Raw genomic sequence first — 21,976 nt, forward strand, 5'->3', positions numbered from 1 at the left:
TGAACTAAGGGACCCAAACATGTTCCAGCATAACAATATGGCCCCCGTGCATCATCATGCTGATACATGAGGTCTTTGGGATGAGATGGAATGCTGACTTTGTGCCAGGTCTCCTCACCCGGGATCACTAATGCTCTTGGAGCCAATTGAACACAAATCCACACAGCCACGCTCCAGCATCTAGTAGAAAGCCTTCCCAGAAATCTGGAGCTTATTACAGCAGCAAAGAGGAAACAGCTCCATATTAACACATGATTGATGCCAAACAAGTGTCTACATACTTTTGGCCAAATAATATTAAATACAGAAAACGGTTCTCTCATCATAAATATCATCACAAACCTAAGAAACACGTCTTACTATTCAGTAAGTAGAGTAGATCTGTCATGGTAAAGCATATCATAGTGTTCCCTTTTCTTTATTAAATCATTTTTATGAATTATGTTCCGTTCTCCATCGTGTACTGCTATTTTAGATCGTTATAGTCGAGGGTATTATCTAATTTTAACACTCACTCGTAAAGCACATTGAGATACACAGATGTAAAACATATACCAAATATTTCTTCCTTGTCTAATTAATAGTAGTAGTTAGTAGTAGTAGTCATGGTAGTAAGTAATAATAACATTAATAAAGATATCAGTAATATTAGTAAAGGGAACAATGGTTGTTGTATAGTTTCTACCATGTTCATGATTGCTGTACAATAATCTTTTGATGTGTCCAAACCATCTCATATGTAAAACATTGTTAGCAAAAGGTCTCTGAGACACAGAAATAAGACACAAATTTGAAGTGCTTACACATTAAACTTAACTGAGACAATTCTACCTTTTCTAACACACAAATTGTTTAAAGAAAAAGAAAAATAAAAAAAGTAGTTTGCTGTTGTAACTGTGGGAATCACCGAAGTGGTGATCCAACCACTCCCTTCTTTACTACAACACAATAGTGCGCTGGGGAAAATGAAACGTGCCTTCGGGTGATTAAATTTGGAGGCTCCTGGAAATGCAGGACTGTTTATTGCTAATATGGAAACACAGTCAGACAAAGGCTCCGTCCTTAATTAATCCCCACTCCCTATTAAAGTGCACTACCTAGGGCATACAATAATGGTTTCCCTGCCCTAGGTGTTGCAACAGGGAGCGATATGGGATCGAGTCACGGACAGTGGCGTCATGAGGTTTATGGTGGGATGGAACATTTGGCCAGTTAGCTGGAAAGTTAACATGGGCAGAACACACTAAATCTGTGCAGTTAGACTTTCTGTAGTGAAAATGTTAATAGGTAAAGCGTAATATATACATGATCAAATGTCAAAGTGTTTCTCTGCAAATTTCTTCAGCCAAACCCACACAATGTTTACTGTACATCCAAATGTGCAGGCTCAACTCTATAACCACAAATAATTTCTTGTGGACATGAAAAACAAACCTCACTCTCTGACCTTGTACTGGTTTTGACAGTAGCAGTAGTCGAGATGCACGAATGATCTGGCTGCTTAAAAGTAACAAAATTTACCCATGAACCTGACACTTGTACACAATGAAAATTTTGCATATTATTACAATTTTTTTTTTTATGACCATTTAATAGTAATGGATTAATTGCATCAATAAACCTTTCTTTAAAGAAACCCTTTTAACCAGTCACACACAAACTTTCTCCTTTAGACTATTATTTTGTTTCATCTTTAATCAACACTGATTGGATCCTTAAACAAAAGCACAACAAATGTTTTAAGGAGTCAGACATTTTGATCTCCTGTAAAAATTAAGAGCCACATCAGATAATTCTTAATCAATATACGCGCTCAAGCCTGTGTGTGTCTGCTTGACATCTGCATGCCCATTTTAGTAAAATTACCACTCCTGTGTGGATACATTATACCTGCAAACCATTTTCACTGATTTAAGGCCTCAGAGCTCAATAACGGAGTAAATGTTCACTTTAAAGTGGGCCAAGATTTGAACTAGAGTTAATATATTCCAAAAGCCCCAGGATGTTCCTTCTACATCATTTCTCACAATGTTAAAAGAGCTGCTAAATATACACTTTATAAAATGTTTTTTTTTCTTCCTTCCCCCAGATACAGGGGTGTCTAAAATGAGTTTATTTTCTTATTCTGTAATTACTGAAGAGGGAGAGTGTGTTGTGGAATAAGGATTTTTACATACAGACGAAGAAGGAAAGATCATGTACGTCACAAATCGGATTAGTTGCAGGTCTCAGCAAGAATGCTTGCATTATACGATATACATACAGTACCATGCTTATGCTGTTCGGTCTGTTCGAACCTTTTTAAGCACCGTGGATCAGTGCCATTGCTGTCAAAAGTCCTTTTTACAAGCACACCATGACCTTTAACCCCATCCTGCCAAGCCACGTCTCAAGGTAATTCTACATAAAACTGGCTACAGCCATCGATAATGGATGACGCGGCAGAAGAAGTAGCTTACTGTTTGCACAGAAAACATACATGTCTAGAAATAAACCCGATGATATCAAAGCGTTGATATCAAACGTTGCAAGCATGCCTCTTTTTAAAGAGATAGGTGGAAGAGCAAAATCAATTCACAGTTATCATACTACTGTGTATATGTGTGTCTATAATGAAAGGTCTGGCAGAGTAATGTCTGAGTGAGTAAGTGCTAACTGTAAAAATCAAATGCATGCGTTACAGTCTTTAAAAAAAAAAGCTAAAGGGAAAAAAAAAGAAAGAAAGAAAATCACATCTGGAATTTTCTTACATCTACAATTTTCTTGCATGTGCATTGTTTCCAGCAGGCAGAACAGGGAACAACATTCGGCATCACACTTCTGTCTTGATTTCTCTTGGGGTAATTCGCAAGATGTAACTACAGCGCTTTTAATCGTCGTCACATAATATAGAAAAAAAACGAAGCCTGTTTAATTTCTGGAGACTCTCGCTCTCTGCTTTGTGGACTGGCGGAGGCAGCGATGATTTGTTGGGAGTGAGTGAGCAGGTCAGGAGAGGCTGAGGTCAGAGTTCAGGGGTCACACTGGTGGCGCTTTGCGCTGCAGGAAGTACTGATGGATGTCATCGGCATCCCGCTTGAGCCAGGCCGCGTTCAAGAGAATGTTCTCGCAGCACTGCTGCACGGTGCGCTCGGCCGCTGGTGCTTGGTGAGTCTCAAAGAAACTCTGAGAACACACACGGGAGGAGATGAGGATTAATGTTACACGATAAATCAGACATCATTTACAGCAACGTACTGACTGAGATACTCGACCCACTCTACATAACTTCACCTGATCAATATGGCTTACCTTTACTTCTGCAGCCATTTTGTCAACTGCAAACCCATCAACAGTGAGCTGGACAAGAGAAATATACATTAAAACAAATTGTCAATAGTTTATATATTACTATTTTTTGATTTGAGCTTAGGAAAAAAAAAAAGTCTATATTCAAGAGCAAAAGGCAACCAACTTACATGGTTATAACCACAGAGAAACCCAACTCGAATAGAGTTTAATGTGTGAACAGACTTTGATAAAGGCTCACCTTAACGAGTCGAGATATGAGGAATCCACCCTGGTAGCGGTTATAAAGCTCCTCCCAGTTGTCTCGGACAAATTTCCAGGCTGCCTTGCGGCCGTGCTTGCTGCTCCCGGCCACACCACCGATCACGGACACGGTGTCCTGGGGACGAACATCCTCCTACACACACAGCAGAGGCAGCGCTATAAATATTCACTGTACAACAATGCTTCAGGTAGTGCTAAGCAAAGCAGGAGTTTTTATAAGCAAGTCTAGCGCTGATCTCATGAGTACTATTTTTATAGGCGGAAAAACAGCTTTGCATTTAACTCAGACTGGTAGCCAAGACTTTCCTGACATACTAGATTTGTGAACATGTACATATTTCTACAAAAGTTAACACACAGATATGGGATTTGAGGTCTTCAGGATAAAATTGAGCTTAATTGATGATAAGGGTGCGGGTAGGGAATTAATTCTCAGTCTATCAAAACACACCGTCTGATCATTCTAGCCTCTCTGACATGGTCTCTAGTGTTACATCTCCATCCATCTTATTTTTTGGCAAATTGAAAACTAAATTTCAGTGGAAAAATATCAGCAAGCAAAAGTTAAAATCACTGAGCTCAATACAAAATCTCCATTTAAAAAGGTGCTTGAATTCTGCACTATTGTGTCTAATAAAACTAAATAGCCACCACAAACAGTGCGTGTGATATTAAGTGCTCCAACATACCGAAAGGGAGAAAGTCAGCACTCTCTGGATGAGGTCTGGAGAAGAGATTGCTCCGAGAACTCTCTCTATGCGATTCTTTTCCTCCTGCATGTCAGCCTGTTTATGGAGCTGGACAGAGGAAATTAAGTACTGCATGTTATTATGTCATCTCTAATCTGTCTGTATGCTCATTATGATACACAGTACAGCTTTCACTGTATGACAAGTGCCTTGCCTTATTACCTTTAGCATAGTGTCCAGCGTTGAGGTGTCCCCATGTTTTAAAACTGTTAGATAAACCTGGAACAATACAAAAATTGGCTGTACAATACTACATCATGGAAATCACTTCCACTAATCCTCCCTTCTGCATTTGAAGGGAAAACGACACAAATAGATCTTTTAGTGTGAAAATGTTGACGCTTTAATGAAAAGGGACTAAATGTGTTTAGTTCTGCAGGTCTTACTGGACTCCTGAGGTCTGCAGAAAGGATCTGCTTGCCTTCCACATGCTCTTTAAATCTCCTACGAGCCTCCTCCAGCGTGGCCTTGTGTCCTGCCTTGCCCAGCTTTCCTAGCACAAGCCCTCGCAGGAGAGCGTCCAAATGGCCTGACCCATTCCAAAAAATAAAACAGGAAGTTAATATCTACCAGACATACGGAAGGCCCAAAGAAGAGCGGCTCCGCACCCCGACACTCACCTTCGCCGGGTTTGTTGTCCCAGCCGAGCTTCAGGCCGATGGGTGTAAAGAGGTCCCGAATGAACTCCTGAATCTCCTCATGGTAGTCAGTGTGAGAGAGCAGAGAGGAGAGCACACCCAAGTTACAGCTCAGGTCGCTCCACACCGTATAGTTCGGCTCGTTCACAAACGCCTCCATCACCTTCAGCACCTCCACCGTGCTGATCATACCTGCACGAGACTAACAGAGACAGAGATTTTCTGCTATGAACGGCATTAAAGTTCACAGTAGTTTATAAAGAAATAAGTGTTAATGGACATGTTATAGTAGTCAGTAGAGTGTTGTGTGTGTGATCTTACCAGTGAGAAAAGGTCATTCTGCAGGCTCAGGCGATCTACAGGAAGCAGCGTTAGATCTCTGATTCCCGGCAGCAGACTCTCTAACATGGCCGAGCTGTACTGGATCCTGTAGAAGCCTACCGTGCCCGGATTAAGCTACAAGGAGATGAACGGACATGTTTCACGTGTGCTAAAATTCGACTGACCAAAAAACCCCCCAAATTAACAAAAAAGCAATCAAAGGCTAAAATAGTTCATGAAACTTTAATGTAAACAGCAGACATACAGGGAGAAAGAGATCTGACCTTGACCCACTTATCTGGTCCCAGGTTAGGGATGGTGACTGTGAGTTCAGGCTGGTCCAACAGAACCTTAATCTTGGAACAGCTGGGGTCCTCACTGGTGCAGATGCTAATTGGGACCATCCAGCTGAGGCAGTCCTCGCCTAGCACACATACAAAACATACACAAACAATGAACAAACGGAAAGCAAGCATCCATGCCTCAGGTCTGGGAACTTATTTTCCTTCCTTTCATACAATGCAGAGCTTTTACAGTCCCGGTGAAAAAAAAAATGCACACCAACGCTTGAACAACAAACAAAGATTGCACATTTAATTAATCCAGAGTGTGTCAAGCCCAGGGGGGCACGGTGGCTTAGTGGTTAGCACGTTCGCCTCACACCTCCAGGGTCGGGGTTCGATTCCCGCCTCCACCTTGTGTGTGGAGTTTGCATGTTCTCCCCGTGCCTCGGGGGTTTCCTCCCCCGGTCCAAAGACGTGCATGGTAGGTTGATTGGCATCTCTGGAAAATTGTCCGTAGTGTGTGATTGCGTGAGTGAATGAGAGTGTGTGTGCCGTGATGGTTTGGCACTCTGTCCAGGGTGTATCCTGCCTTGATGCCCGATGACGCCTGAGATAGCACAGGCTCCCTGTGACCCGAGGTAGTTCGGATAAGCGGTAGAAGATGAGTGAGTGAGAGTGTCAAGCCCAGAAAATAAAGGATTTAGCATAACATATCCTACAAACACCGCAATATTATAGTAAATGAAAATTAACTGAAACTTGCCATCATAAGGTCCACTAGCACAGAACTTCTTCTGAGATATCTTCAGCACCCTATCATCTTCATGCTATAAAAAACACACACACAGTATTTAATTAACTCTGCAAACAAGGAATATGTAAATCCTTCTAGGAGGACTATTACATTAGACTAAAAAGGTTTCACAAAGTTTCTAAACAAGCACTGGAGGTGCACCAAACTTGGTCCATTAGTCGTTCTTTGTTCACAGTGCCAAAACTGTTTGCCCTCTTTCAGCATTAGGGAAGTGAGTGTACCTGCTCCTGGTCCACTACAATAATGGGGAATCCTTTCTGCTTGGTCCAAGAGCTCATAACTGCAGCAATGGGCTTCCCACTTGCCTGCTCTAAACAGTCCCACAAATCCTCTGAGAGTGAGAGAGAGAGAAATGAAAAGAAATCAGATGACAGAAGTAGATGATCTCTTCACAATAAGCATATAGGCAATTACTCAGACAGTAAAGTTCCTACTGAGAAAAAAAAAACAGAAACCCTGCTAACTTGACGCACCCTTATAACAGAAGGCTCAAGCAGATATTAAACTCTGTCTCTATTTATGTAAAATACAGTACATGACTATGGAAAACTATTACAGCTGTAACTTTTGAGACCCACATGAGCAAATGTCTGAAACCAAATATGGTAGAAACAGAAAAACGTTTCTTTGATTAAGAACTTCTCTGGTACTTTTGATAATTTTACATTCATATATCTAAAAAGATGATTTGCTGTTATATAATTGACTAGTAATGACAGCCAGATCAATCAATGCCAGGGTTTTGAAAAACCTACGGCTTACATATTATAATAAAACACACACACACATACCTGTGGATGCATTTTTGTTTTGAAACTTTAAAAGATAAGTGTTCATTCCCTTTCTGAAATCCTACAAGCACAAAAAAAATGTTAATCAGATGTACAAAGGGCCACTGGTTAAGACCTTTTCCTAATTAATGGCTAAACTATAAGTAGGTCAAATTAGAGCACTGTGTGTCCAAGCTGTGGAAGAGTGAATAGTTCCCATGCTCGGGATATTTTCGTACCTCGTCTCCTATGTAATTGTGCAGCATGCGAATAACAGAAGCACCTTTGCTGTAGGATATGGCATCAAAGATTTCATCCACTTCTGAGGGATGCCCTACATTAACCTGCCATTTAGGACACAAAAACACACAAACTCATATTTCGACGAGTTCTAAATCCAGGCCTCGGTGTGGTAACGTGTTAACTTATCTGCCTCTGCAAAGACAGAAGTAGGCTACACTGGTGCAATGCTACAAATAAACATGTCTTCTATATTCACCAAGACTTTCTATTACAAAGTAAACAATGTAGATCATCGGACATCGTATTAAATTAAATACGAGTCAGAGTTGCATTTATAAATTAGTAAGCTTTAGAGTCACTGCACTATACACTCAAAGTCAATCCCTTAACACTGGTTAACGTGAACAAGCAAATTAAAAGCTGCTTCTACTACATAATTACAACGATTACTCATTACATGCCATCAGGATTTAATCAACAGTGTAATTATTGTAAAATAATAATAGAAGCTAAGACAAATTGCAATTAAATGTAATTCAGACAGATTTACTGTTTGGATACTAAACGAGAACAAAGCGAATGTTTCGGTTATTATAGAGCAGTACATGAGGTTCTGAGACATGGAGGGGATGAAAAAAAAAGAAGAAAAACCTCAATTGGGTGACTGTTATCAAGAGCATCCAGATCCAGAGCCCTGGTGTAGTCTGCAGATACAAACTGTGTCCAGATGTCATACTCGGGGAAACAGTGATCCACACAGAGGTACTCGATCCATGACGCAAAGCCCTCATTAAGCCACAGATGGGTCCACCATTCCTGCAGAATAACCTTCTATCAGTGAATGGAATCCAGGCCCATTTACAAGCTAATGCGGTCACATGATGCTTACTACAGTGAACTCACACTAAGAACAAAGGGAACGTTTTTGGAAGTAAATCAGCAAATTTAATGTTTAGGCTAGAATCTTTGTATTTCTAGTTGCACAAACTCTGGTTTGATTTTCACAATGAAAATAATAAATGAAAGACATCATAGTGGCACTTCTAGTGAACACTATAAACAGATACATAAGAAAAATAAAAGACCTATAACACAACCTAAAAACAACAAAAAAATAATCATGAATTGGACTGAACAAATATTTGTAAAAATGCTCTAAGCATGTTCTCCGCAGACAGTAATAAGCACTTGTGAGGTCATCACGGTTACGGAGTTCACACACTCACCATAGTAACCAAATTCCCAAACCACTGGTGTGCCAGCTCATGCCCTACCACCAGGGCCACCCACTGACGTGACGACGCACATGAATTCTTTGGGTCAATAAGTAGAGCAGTCTCCCTAAAACATTTAAAAATAAATAAATAAATAAAAAAAACACCACACACACTGCAGGTTTTCCATCTATGAACCATTATCAAAAGCTCAAATCTATCATCAAAAATTACACGGCTTAAAAACTCTCTATACTAACAAGCATTTATTTTACCTGTAGGTAACGAGGCCCCAATTTTCCATGGCACCTAAAGCCATGAAGAAAAAAAAAATTATGAAAAATCATAAAGACTCTATAATCATCACATGGAAAAGGAGGAATGAATGAATAAATAAATAAACAAATAAATAAACTACATACCAGCAGCAAAATCAGCAATTGCTATTAGATCAATTTTAGGCAACGGATAAGGAACATTGAAATAGTCTTTGTAGAAAGGTAAGGTCTTAGTAGCCACCTAAACAGAAATGAAAAGACAGAAGATTTTTAAATACACACTAAATTGAAATATTGTAAAGCAAAGACAGAAGGAGACAGAAAAAGCTGCTTACCTCCAGAGCAAACTTGCCCTGCTCCGCTTTCCCCACTGGAGTGTATACACGGACTGTCACGCCATCGGACGACTGACTCTCCACAAAATCATACTCGCCGATGACAAACGCGACCAGGTAGGTGGACATGATGGGTGTAGTGGCGAACTTTACTTCCACGAGACTATCATCCTCTGGGTACGGCTTCCGATCGATGACGTTCTACAGTGTACAATAGTACAATAGTGTCTGAGGCCAAAGTGAAAGATTTTTTTCCCCAACCATAAAAAAAAAAAAAAAAAAAAAAAAAAAGGGAAAGTGTTCCAAAATAGCTTAATAGGTTAGAGGAAAAGGAAGCTTTCATCTCCCAGCTATGCCTGCATTCCCTCCATTAACTGCTGTAATTAGCATGCGCTCTGAAAATCAAGAGTGAAACCAGAGCCGAACTGCCATTACGCTCTGTCTTTACACAGCGCTTATATAGGAAATGTATGAAAAAGGTTTTCACAAACAAGACATTTATTTATGTAGTTTAGGAAAACATTTATTGTATTTATATAATGTTATCAATGCAGGAAAACAGTCCAGGGAACAACTCACATTTATTTAAATTAAAATAGCATGCAGCTATGAATATACATGATCATGTTTTTTGGAAACACACTGCAGTTTAAAAATGTTGCCATTGTTACTAAACTAGCTCATATTTTTTTTTTACAGTATGATGGGTGGATTTTAAAAATAAGTCATAATCATAAGTCAAGATTCAAAGCCATTTTCAGTCATGTATTTAACCAATGACAAAACGTGTGAAAATCCTGCACGCTGAAATCAATCAGTAGCTCAGATACATTATAGATCCAGCACCAAATCTAAACCTAGGATTAAAATAATTAGCACTGTGCTTTTTCCTCAGTGCTAGCAAGTGACAGATGACACGTATTGGGAGAAAGAACGCAACTGAATGCACAGAACGTTAGTGGCCATCTGTTTTCAGAGAAGTGGGGTGAAACTTCACATACCATATTCGACAAGGCTACTCTGTCCTTGGGGACAATAAGGGTGATGTCAAAGGTGGCTTTGATAGCTGGCTCGTCCCAGCAAGGGAATGCTCGGCGAGCATCCGTGGCCTGAGAGAGAGAGAGAGAGAGAGAGAGAGAGAAAGGAGGGGGAGAAAGAGAGCGAGCGCAAGAGAGAGCGAGCGAGTGCAAGAGAGAGAGAGAGAGGAGGGAGGGGGAGAGTTGGGGAGAGAGGGGGCTTGAACCATTTGTGTGTGGTTGGTAACATGAACCATAAACAAGAGCTGAAATGAAATAAAAGCTGATATTATAGACACACACTGTATCGAGTGTGAACACGAGCATTAAAATCTTCATTCTACCTTTCTTTCCTCATTGCTGTTAAATTTAAACCACTCTTCCCTGTTTGTTCAAGAGAAATGTAGTTACTTATTACCAATAAAACAGTCCTATAATGTCTATGTTACTTAATCATGAACCTGATGCAAGTAAGAAACACAAGTCCTGGAAATGCCGACCACAAATGAAGGAAATGAAGAAACTTGCTGCGTGTTGAGTTACCTCAAACTGTGTGACAGCTGCATAGCGGATTTCTCCTGACGAAGTCGTATATTTACTTCTGTAGAAACCTTTCATTTTGTCATTCAACTCTCCAACAAAGTCAATCTTCAACATCCCGGACCCTAAAAACGTGCAGAAAATGTTTAGATTCGGAAACCAGACAAAGAGTAGGACATGGGAGGAATATGATTGTGTGATAACACAATGGAATAACAAGAACTTTTGTCAGCAGGCTAATTAGCCGTTTTTTGCAGCAGCTGAAAGAACAACTATAGCAACTGATTACGTTGTGACTGTTAGCACAGCTGTAACAGAGCCTCGTTCACAGAAGGGTGCTGTGGTGTTTACCTTTCTGAAGAACGCTGGGGAAAGACAAAGTGACCTTCTCGTCCTCATTCTGATAGTTAAATCCTGTAGCACTAATTTCTACACAGAAACAAGGAAACAAAAATGTTACTTATATCATAATATAAAGATGAACATCTGCATGCCATTTATCTGTTATTTTTGTACTGTTTTTGTACTTATTTTTTATTTTGTTTCCTAATATAGCTCTTCTTACATTTAAAAAAAACAAATTTAAGCAAATTAAAAAAAGAAATAAAAAGTAAGGAATATCAAAATATATACCCAAGTAATTTCTTTGTTCATTTTGCTAGCAGGAGTGGACAAACTGCCCAGTCCCATGGTTTTGTTGCCTTTAATCCTAATTCCCCAATATTTCTTTTTTACAGTTAGAGTTAATGTCACTACCAAATTGTTCCTTTATCGATTGCTATCTCTCCCTCAGTCTCAGACCCAACTCCCTCAGATTACTTTTTCTCTCTTGGACTGAATCACTTGCTCAAAAAAATAAATAAATAAATCACCTCTGTCATTTTACTAGTAAACTGAAAAGAGTAATCTTCTCTGTCCTAAAGCTGGTCCTGGGCTTCCTTAAAAAGTTAAATAAACTTTTCATAAGCCATCGTTTAAGTAGAGCTTAAGTCTGCTATCCAAGTCCCTGTGTGTAAGCTGTTACTATTAACTATTAGAATAAATGCATTAATATTAACTTGTTAAATTGTTCATGTTACAGCCAGAAATACTGTTCAAATCTTCTGACCAATCAGATTTGAGCACTGTGGTACATAGACTCAACATGAATACAGGTAATCGTTTTTTTCTATTTGTAAATAATATATAAAATAGGATTATAATAATATGCTCATGCTTCTATTGATTGTTAAACTACTCAGTGGAATTTGTGAATATTTATTTGTGAATCTAGCCCAAACATAGAAAGTTAAATCATGCACACACGGTGTAACTACAGCAGCTGTAATAAAAATTACACACTTACCATCCCCTCCTTCTGGTGCAAAAGATGCAGTGATTATGTCTATATCGGCACAGTTCATCACAATTTGATTTGTCCCTTGTGTAACCTGCAAAAAACAAATTAAAGGTAATATTAAGAGATGAAACTATACACATACACAAACTTAATTAACCGAACATGTTTTCGGTCACGGAAAACAAATTCCTGTAGGGCATGGCTGCTTTATTCAGTAAGCACCGAATTTCAGCAGAATGACAGGAATGCGCTGCTTCTGCCAGTCACATGGCATATTGCTGACATCTGCTCTGTTTATACACACCTGAAGGCTATACCATGAACCAACAGAAACCGAGCTCACTAACCAAACAGATGTAATCGGTGTTTAAAATAAATAATAAATACATTTTAAAAAAATGGGAAAATGCTTAAGCTTGTTTTCCTCCCATAACTGTCTTTTGTTTTTAATTCATTTCTGCTTTTCATTTTCAAACCAACTCTTCTTCCACACAGCAGCCATCTGTGCTATCGAGCTCTTCTAATGAGGGAGGTTTAGGACCATCACAAGCTTCCTGTGAGACCCATGAAGGCCACAAACTGTAAATACATCATTTCAAACAAGGTGTACTGTAAGACTCAAGAGTAAAGAGCTATCCACCTTCTTTGACCTACAGGAGTTCTCGGACACTGTCGTCTGAACACTCGGTTATACCACAAGGTAGCATGGTTTTCCTTTTAACTTTTTTTTTCTTTTTTAAAATAAAATGATCTATTAGCATATTTGATACTGACTCTGCATTCTCTGTGTTCTGTTTATTTTTAAGACTTTGTTTATTCACATGCATTATAACATCTGATACAAATCATAGAGCAATAACACTTAAAACATGCTCTTTTAAAATCTATTATTTAATAAAATATATGACTGATCTGAATTTGCAGCAAAATGGAACAAACTGTCAGCCAGAGGCTCCATAATAAACAGGCTCTCATCCAGACCGGCATTTTCAGCCAAGAGTCTCAGATCCACTACCATATGTTGCCTTTGTGAAGCCATTAGTCTTAAAGTATTCGAATCAACTGGTGTTAGAACCAGGCATGTACACATGATCTATAAAGCTTAATGTGCACTATTCACGTGGTGGGTGAGGACACCGATTGAAATGATTGACAGAAACACAAAGAAATCCATTCATTTGTATGGAGAACTTGAGAGTCTATCTCAAGGGATAGCTACCATCAACAAGGTGCCAAATAATCACAGTGCACAATCTCACATACATACAGCCTACAACGCATGTATTTAGACTGGGAGAGGACACTCCTACAGCACAAGGGAGAACATGCAAACTCCACACACAGAACAGAAGCACGATTTGAACCCCAACTGCAGTGTAAGGCAAACATGGTTGACGCCAAATAAAAAAAAAATTATATATCTAACAAAATGAATTCAATAAATTCTTATACTAGGACACAAGTTCAGAAAAGGAACAGAATTTAACATGTACTCAATTGTTATTTTTTTTATTATCTTTCTCCATATATGATTGCTGTCAATACACACACACACGATCATGTCTTATTTTAAGCTTATATCACCTTTAACTTAGCTCATAAATCAAAGAATAACTCCTCTGACCGAGAACAGAGGGGAGTGAAAGAAGGCCTGGCAACAGAGATGGTTAGATAACTGTGGTGGCATTGTAATAAAGCCAAACTTTAAGTTAGTTAGTTTACCAACATACAAATCCCTCTTTGCAGCTCATTTCTTCACAAGCCTCTAATGCAAAAATACTGCCATGAAATATGAGAGATTCCTCCCTCAGGCCTGAACGATGGTTGTACTTAGGGAAAGAAACAATCGATATATCCAAGCCTACATAACCTACCTAGCTGTGAACGGATCTAATGTTTTTTAGCCTCCAATTGCAATATATGAAACTAAACAGAATTAAAATTTTTGTACATTCCTGAAAGTCAGGAGAGCAAATTACTCCCGTCACACATAGAAACCTGTACATGTGATGAACGAGCAGTGTATTCAGTTTGAATAATCAGGGTTTGTAGCATTATGGAGATAGAGTTAATCTCATAGCACAGAGAGGCCATGCTGAGCCCAGCAGGGGAAATTTCACAATGGGGTTGAAAAGCAAAAGCAGCTCGACGCGGGCCAGTGTGGTGGCCTACAAACAAACCAAAATTTTTTTATAATGCTGAAATGCAACAAAACTCCTTTTGCTAAATAAAGACCCAGGAATCCATACTCAACAAATCAATGCCACACTTCTGAGCTTTGCCTAGTTGCTCAAAACATTCTGTCATCACACAATCATGCAGCTGTCAGTGTGGACTAAAAATAGAAAGCACAACAAAACGGTAAAATACAGAAGCGTGGAACTAAGACCGAACCCAAGTTTGTTGTAGGAGCCAAACGTGAGCATGTTAAAAACACCAAAGTTTGTTTTCATAACAATTTCATCATCATCATCACTTGGACTTAAAAATGATCAGCATCTGGTCCTAAAGAAAGAAAGCTGTGTGTCCATTTTTAAAATCCAAAATCTTTAGCTAAAAAAAAACCCCATATGATTAACTCCATGAATGGGTCTTCTGTTTGTCCATTAAAATTCATATAAAAGCCATGAATTCGTGTCAACGTTTCCATTTTGAAATTGTGGTTTTTTTTTTTTTAGATCTTCCATCTTATCAGTGTACTTAACAGTAAGGGAAAAATATAAGAAGCTGCGAAACAAAACCTATTTTTTTTACGTTTTTCATTTCCGGGCCAACTGAATGGTTACCTGTCCATGCAGAACAGGTAGTTTCCTTTATCAGATATGCTTTCCAAGGGAAAAACTAGAAATCCTTTGCTTGTTTGTAGTATAAATTGTATATTTGAAGTGTTGATACAAAACACTCAGGAACACGATGGTTACTCAGAGGTGACAGAGTGAAAAAAAATAATCTGAACGTAGAGGATTTGTGCTTCACTCAAACACACTGATCATGATCACAGATGCATAAACAAAATCCTATAGCTTTAAAGTAAACTGAATAAAATTAGACAGGAAAGCTGTTCAGTTTGACTCTCTCAGATTACACTGTCCCTTATAAACTAGGATAAATTAATAAATTAAAGAGTTAAAGCAAGCAAACAAACAACAAATAAACTACCTAAAAAAAAAAAAAAAAGACAGATTTTTAGACTTAGACTTAACCTGTAATTAGACTTATTACAGGTTAAATGACTTATGTACCAGAAAACAAACAAACAAACTTAGCAGGTTATTCTGCTGATAGTATCTAGTAGGCTGAAATACCCCAATGTTATTGAAGCTAACGTGTTGAAAAGAGACATCAGAATCAGAATCAAGTTTATTGTTGACCCACACAAAGAATTTGGTTCCAGCTGTTTCTGACTATACAGAAATAAATAACACAATTCTATACATTTAGCTTGGACTACAAGACAAAACAGACCACACAAGACAACACATACTATATATAGACAGTACGGGTATTAATAAATGGCTTTACTAACTATTCTAACTAGCTAACTTACTGCGATACATAGTACTAGTTGACTAGGTATATATACTTTCTCTTAACTCGCTCGAGGCAACCTGGCTAGCAGCTAAGCTAACATGCTAACCGATTAGCCTCTCGAGCTAGTTAGCTTTAGCAGCAGGAGTGTAGTAACTGTGGACGTTCACTAACCCGTTACACGTTTAGATGAATTCGAACAGGGTTTATGAAGTAGCTGAATTAAAAAGCAAGTCCTACCTCCACCCCTGCCTCCAGCTTGCCCTCGAAAGTGAAGTCAATCAGGTCGGGCTTCAAGCACAGCGCATAATTAACGGGGTAAACGTCAGTAGGCAGCCGGACGAAGGGCCTCCTCTCAGGCATGCTGACTCGAGTTCGGGCGGTAGCGTCAGCAGAAAGCGTACAACAGTGAACTATGGGTCTACTCGCTCTTAGAGACAAAGAAACAGGCTTCGAGTGCAGAATAAGAGCGCGTCGGTGTGACCTGTGGAACGACCGAGACAGAGCGAGAAACTTGACGGCTCAGAAACAGCAACATAAAATAGCTGGATTTGCTGCTAAGTGATTCCCGTCGTCAAACAGCAGCCAGTGTGTACGTGCGCGTTCTGGATCTGGAATGACGTAATCACGCAAAGGAGCCCCTCAGTACACTCGAGCGCGTGCTGGTTGATACTGTTTTTAATGTCTTGAAACTAGGTCTGAAGATAAACATGAAAATAAATAAATAAATAAGCTAAGATATTATATTACCATAAAAGTACCACTTGGTTACTAATAATGTTTACTGAAATGCCTTTCAAAATTATTCTTTCTTCCACTCCCTTGCAAAACACCCTAGTACATTGGTGTCCATTTGTTTATGTTCTGCAAATTCTTTGCCTAGAGACTATAAATAGAGATCATTCTTGTTGTTGGTGTTTTCCTTTTCAGAAATATAACCTTTAACTACAGGAAGTCAATTTCATCAAAGGAGTTTTAACAGGAATTTACTATGTTAACTAGATGATCTGCTATAAAGTAAGTGTAGGAGCAAAAATGAACAAAACATTTGGCCATATTATGAACGAAATATCACTTATTTTATATTAGATTCATTAATTGAAAATGAATAATATATATATCTGCTTTGCAATAGTCTTCAAAAACAAAGTGTGAATCAATATTGCCTCCTACTGGTTGTGCCTTTTTCTGTCAAAATATATAGTTGTAATTTCCATCTTTGACCAATAGGTGACATTTGTCCAATATAGAGGTGACATACAGGCCATCCAGTAAGTAACAAAATAAAAACTACATTTACGAGACGTGCATTTAACAGCCAGGCAAGTACATGTTGTAGTAAAAGTTATTATAAATGTGGAGTGGGTAAAATCAAGATTATTATTTAAAATGATGAATAATGTATAATTTTTGTTATGTTTATGGTTAATGTCCCCAAAGCCAAGTCTAGAGATTGAGGTGTGAGTGATATAAGATTTGTGTAATGAAATCTATAGCTGTGAATGAACAGTATATGTTGAAGTTATTGTAAAAGACTGAGTCCCGCTGTATTACTCAGGCTGCACTACAGCGTCTATTCACAGGCGCGATCCCACTACTGATCAGCACGGGGGATTTGACCTGCTCCGTTTCCGACCTGGGCCGGTTCTCCCCTCCTTAGACGACCTGGTGCGCCTGAGCTCCCTCAGGAGCACCATATCGATACCGAACTTAGTGCGGACACCCGATCGACATAGTGCACTGCAGCCCAGAACCCCTGAGCTCAAACGATCCGCCAGCCTCAGCCTCCCAGCAGCTTGGATTACAGGCACGCGCCACCGCGCCCGGCGAGAGCAGTATAGAGCTGCAGCGCATTTAAACACAACACTGCTCTGAGCTACAGCCCTCTAGCGGACAATCTAGGAACTACACACACCTCACTTTCCTTCTCGGTTCAGTAGGATTTGACTGAGCATTTAAACGTTCTCAAATGAATGACTTGTTCAGAATATACACGTTAGCACATAACGTGTGCAGGATACACGTTTTTTCTTTTATTTTTAGTCGTCACATTTTTATTATTAATTGGATTAACCAGTTAGTTCTTATCTTATGTACTCTATTTTTATGTAAAGTTGTTTTATTTTTAAAATTTGTCAACCTGGATGAGACTGACTACTGTAGTGTCATCTGCAAATTTCAGGAGCTTGACAGAGGGGTGTTTAGACGTGCAGTCATTTTTGTAGGGAGAGAAAAGCAGTGGGGAGAGAATGCAGCCCTGAGGAGCTCCAGTGCTGATGGTGTGGAACATCCACACCTTCAGCACTGGATGTGATCAACATGGATGTGAGTTTTTACGGCCTCACTCACTGCTGCCTGTCTGTCAGGAAGCTGGTGATCCACTGACAGATGGAGGTGGGTACAGAGAGCTGTGTCAGTTTATTCAGGAGGGTACCTGGGATGATGGTGTTGAAGGCAGAGCTGAAGTCCACAAACAGGATCCTTTCATAAGTCCCTGGTTTGTCCTGATGTTGGAGGATGTAGTGCGGTCCCATGTTGATGTCATGGGATTGATGAATGATGAATAATGATTGAATGATTGAATTGATTGAATGATGAATAATGATAAAATGATGAATAATGTATAATTTTTGTTATGTTTATGGTTAATGTCCCCAAAGCCAAGTCTAGAGATTGAAGTGTGAGTGATATAAGATTTGTGTAATGAAATCTATAGCTGTGAATGAACAGTATATGTTGAAGTTATTGTAAAAGACTGAGTCCCGCTGTATTACTCAGGCTGCACTACAGCGTCTATTCACAGGCGCGATCCCACTACTGATCAGCACGGGGGATTTGACCTGCTCCGTTTCCGACCTGGGCCGGTTCTCCCCTCCTTAGACGACCTGGTGCGCCCGAGCTCCCTCAGGAGCACCATATCGATACCGAACTTAGTGCGGACACCCGATCGACATAGTGCACTGCAGCCCAGAACCCCTGAGCTCAAACGATCCGCCAGCCTCAGCCTCCCAGCAGCTTGGATTACAGGCACGCGCCACCGCGCCCGGCGAGAGCAGTACAGAGCTGCAGCGCATTTAAACACAACACTGCTCTGAGCTACAGCCCTCTAGCGGACAAAATAGGAACTACACACACCTCACTTTCCTTCTCGGTTCAGTAGGATTTGACTGAGCATTTAAACGTTCTCAAATGAAAGACTTGTTCAGAATATACACGTTAGCGCATAACGTGTGCAGGAGACACGTTTTTTTCTTTTACTTGTAGTCGTCACATTTTTATTATTAGTTAGATTAACCAGTTAGTTCTAGTCATTTATTCAGGACTTTTTATTATTATTATGATGATGATGATGATGATGATGATGATTATTATTATTATTATTATTATTATTATTATTATTATTATTATTAGGGTTCAAGGGCGAAGCGCTGGAAACCTATTGTTTTTGTTAGGATTTTTATTATTATTATTATTATTATTATTATTATTATTATTATTATTATTATTCCGCCCTAGAAACGATCGTGCAGCCCAAACCGTAAGGCCTAGAGAGCTCAAACTTGGTCAGGTGGTAGTACTGGTCACAGTTACTCAGGGCCAAGGTCTCAGCGGAATCGGACAATTTGGGGCGCTTCAGCGCCCCTCAACGCGTTTGTCCCCATAACCCCTAAACCCCTAAAACCCCTATTTCCAAATCTCAAGTGCTTTCTATCATTGGAATCCTTGGCTCATTACTTAAAAAACGTATATCTATGATTTCATCTCTGCCATTAAATTTTTTCGTTATAGTGCATTTTGTCCAAAACCTACTTTTGTGAACTAGTCCTAGGTTTTTCGCCTGGTCGAGACCAATCCAGTGCAGTAATATTCTCTGGAGTCTCAATGTCAATAATCTTCGAAAAAAAGTCGAAATTTTGATTCAGGGTCCCTAAGGGGCCCCAAAACGCTCAGACTGTGAGGAGCCAGTTTTACTAAAATGTCAATAACTCAAGAACTAAATGAGCTATCAACACCAAACTTGGGACACATGTGAAAGAGCTCAAAATGAGGTCACAGTTCAAAAACCGTGGCCACTTCGTGGCGCAATAACGGAAAAATCACTAAAAAAAGCCATTTTTAAAAAAGCCCTCTAGCGCCACCAACAGTCCAAAAACCCAATTTTGTGCTGACTTGTAAGGCAAAGATTCTCAAAGATTCTCAGAATCAGAATCAGAAACTTTGCCTTACGAGAACTCGGAGTGGGTGGGGCCTAACCCGGGGCTTGTCTTGAAATGGGCGGGGCTTTAACTGGTAATAATTAATTTGTATTATTTATAACACTAGCTTACTACCTTTATGTTTTTATGAAATACAGCAAAAACGTGTCAGACACTCAGTGTCTGGTTACTGGTTAGAGACAGCTGAAGGTTTAAAAAAGAACAAAAATCTCCGACAGGCAGAGACGCAATGCGAGTCGCATTCTACCAAGCAAGCACCACGTCTGAACAAACCCACGTTTACCAGAACTCTACTGGTTAGTAAGTACGTATTATTAACATTACAACCCGAAGTTAAAAACTGAAGAAACCCTAAACGTTAACGGAAAAGACCCACGAACCCGAGTGACTGAGGGAGAGACAGAGAGCTGTTCTGTGTGTGACTGTGAGTGAGCAGAGCGAGACACAGCAACACAATACATCTGTATGTGTGTAGGGGAGCGGCGCTGTGACTAGCCTATCACTGTAGGGGAGGGGCGCTGTGACTAGCCTATCACTGTAGGGGAGGGGCGCTGTGACTAGCGTATCACAGAACGCTGACACAATCAGCTACCCAATGATGATTTTCATACAATCCGAGCACAGATATTGACTCGTATTACTCGTATAATACTCGTACTCGGCAGAAGTGCTTTATCCGTACCGGATACTCGTTTCAGCCGAGTATCCGGCTCATCTCTAATGGATATGACTTTGTTTATTTTAGGGAAAACTGGAAGGGTGAGTACTTCACAAGACATATATTGTGGCACCCTCTGTAGCATGACATATGTAGCATGACATGACATAACATATATTGTCATGTCAATCCAAAGGCCTTAAATGCTTGAACCCGGGAAATGCTGCTTGCAGCTTTAATTATTATTATTATTATTGTTATCATTCATTCATTCATTCATCTTCTACTGCTTATCCGAACTACCTCGGGTCATGGGGAGCCTGTGCCTATCTCAGGCGTCATTGGGCATCAAGGCAGGATACACCCTGGACGGAGTTATTATTATTAGGGTTCAAGCGCGAAGCGCTGGAAACCTATTGTTTTTGTTAGGATTTTTATTATTAGGGTTCAAGCGCGAAACGCTGGAAACCTATTGTTTTTGTTAGGATTTTTATTATTATTATTATTATTATTATTATTATTATTATTATTATTATTATTATTATTATTATTCTGCCCTAGAAACCGCAAGGCCTAGAGAGCTCAAACTTGGTCAGATGGTAGTACTGGTCACAGTTACTCAGGGCCAAAATCTCAGCAGAATCGGACAATCTGGGGCGCTTCAGCGCCCCAAAACACGTTTGTGTCCATAGGTCCAAAAACCCAATTTTGTGCTGACTCGTAAAAAACATGTTTGTCCCCATAACCCCTAAACTGTATGTCCAAATCTCAAGTGCTTTATATCATTGGAATCCTTGGCTCATGCGTTAAAAAACGTATATCTCCGATTTTATTTCTGCCATTAAATTTTTTCGCTATAGCGCATTTTGTCCAAAACCTACTTTTGCTAACTAGTCCTAGGTTTTTCGCCTGATCAAGACCAATCCAGTGCATTAATATTCTCTGGAGTCTCAAAGACAATAATTTTCGAAAAAAAGTCGAAATTTTGATTCAGGGTCCTTAAGGGGCCCCAAAAAGTTGGACTGTGAGGAGCCAGTTTTACTCAAATGTCAATAACTCAAGAATTAAATGAGCTATCAACACCAAACTTGGGACACATGTGAAAGAGGTCAAACTGAGGTCACAGTTCAAAAACCGTGGCGATTGGCCACTTCGTGGCGCTATAACGGAAAAATCACTAAAAACAGCCATTTTTTAAAAAAACAGTCCAAAAACCAAATTTTGTGTTGACTTGTAAGGCAAAGATTCTGATTCTGATTCTTGAAATGGGCGGGGCTTTAACCGGTAATAATTAATTTGTAATATTTATAACACTAGCTTACTACCTTTATGTTTTTATGAAATACAGCAAAAACGTGTCAGACACTCGGTGTCTGGTTACTGGTTAGAGACAGCTGAAGGTTTAAAAAAGAAAAAAAATCTCCGACAGGCAGAGACGCAATGCGAGTCGCATTCTACCAAGCAAGCACCACGTCTGGAC

The 21,976-nt window shown here is 39.5% G+C and overlaps 1 protein-coding gene across 1 annotated transcript; it reads right to left on the reverse strand.

The window, feature by feature from the left end:
- Nucleotides 1-1,680: 1,680 nt before the first annotated feature.
- Nucleotides 1,681-16,240, reverse strand: npepps (aminopeptidase puromycin sensitive). Its single transcript, XM_060878372.1, has 23 exons — nt 15,862-16,240; nt 12,100-12,184; nt 11,106-11,183; nt 10,758-10,879; nt 10,200-10,307; nt 9,199-9,399; nt 9,008-9,104; nt 8,861-8,894; nt 8,598-8,712; nt 8,023-8,187; nt 7,368-7,472; nt 7,150-7,210; nt 6,580-6,689; nt 6,308-6,371; nt 5,545-5,684; nt 5,261-5,395; nt 4,922-5,141; nt 4,688-4,830; nt 4,464-4,520; nt 4,242-4,349; nt 3,530-3,685; nt 3,292-3,339; nt 1,681-3,165 (listed from the first exon to the last, which is right to left on the reverse strand). The coding sequence occupies exons 1-23, from the start codon at nt 15,982-15,984 to the stop codon at nt 3,019-3,021; spliced, it is 2,622 nt and encodes an 873-aa protein (XP_060734355.1). The 5' UTR covers nt 15,985-16,240; the 3' UTR covers nt 1,681-3,018.
- Between the last annotated feature and the right edge of the window lie 5,736 nt (nt 16,241-21,976).

The sequence above is a fragment of the Tachysurus vachellii genome, chromosome 1, assembly GCF_030014155.1.
Source record: "Tachysurus vachellii isolate PV-2020 chromosome 1, HZAU_Pvac_v1, whole genome shotgun sequence".
NCBI classification, from domain to species: domain Eukaryota; kingdom Metazoa; phylum Chordata; class Actinopteri; order Siluriformes; family Bagridae; genus Tachysurus; species Tachysurus vachellii.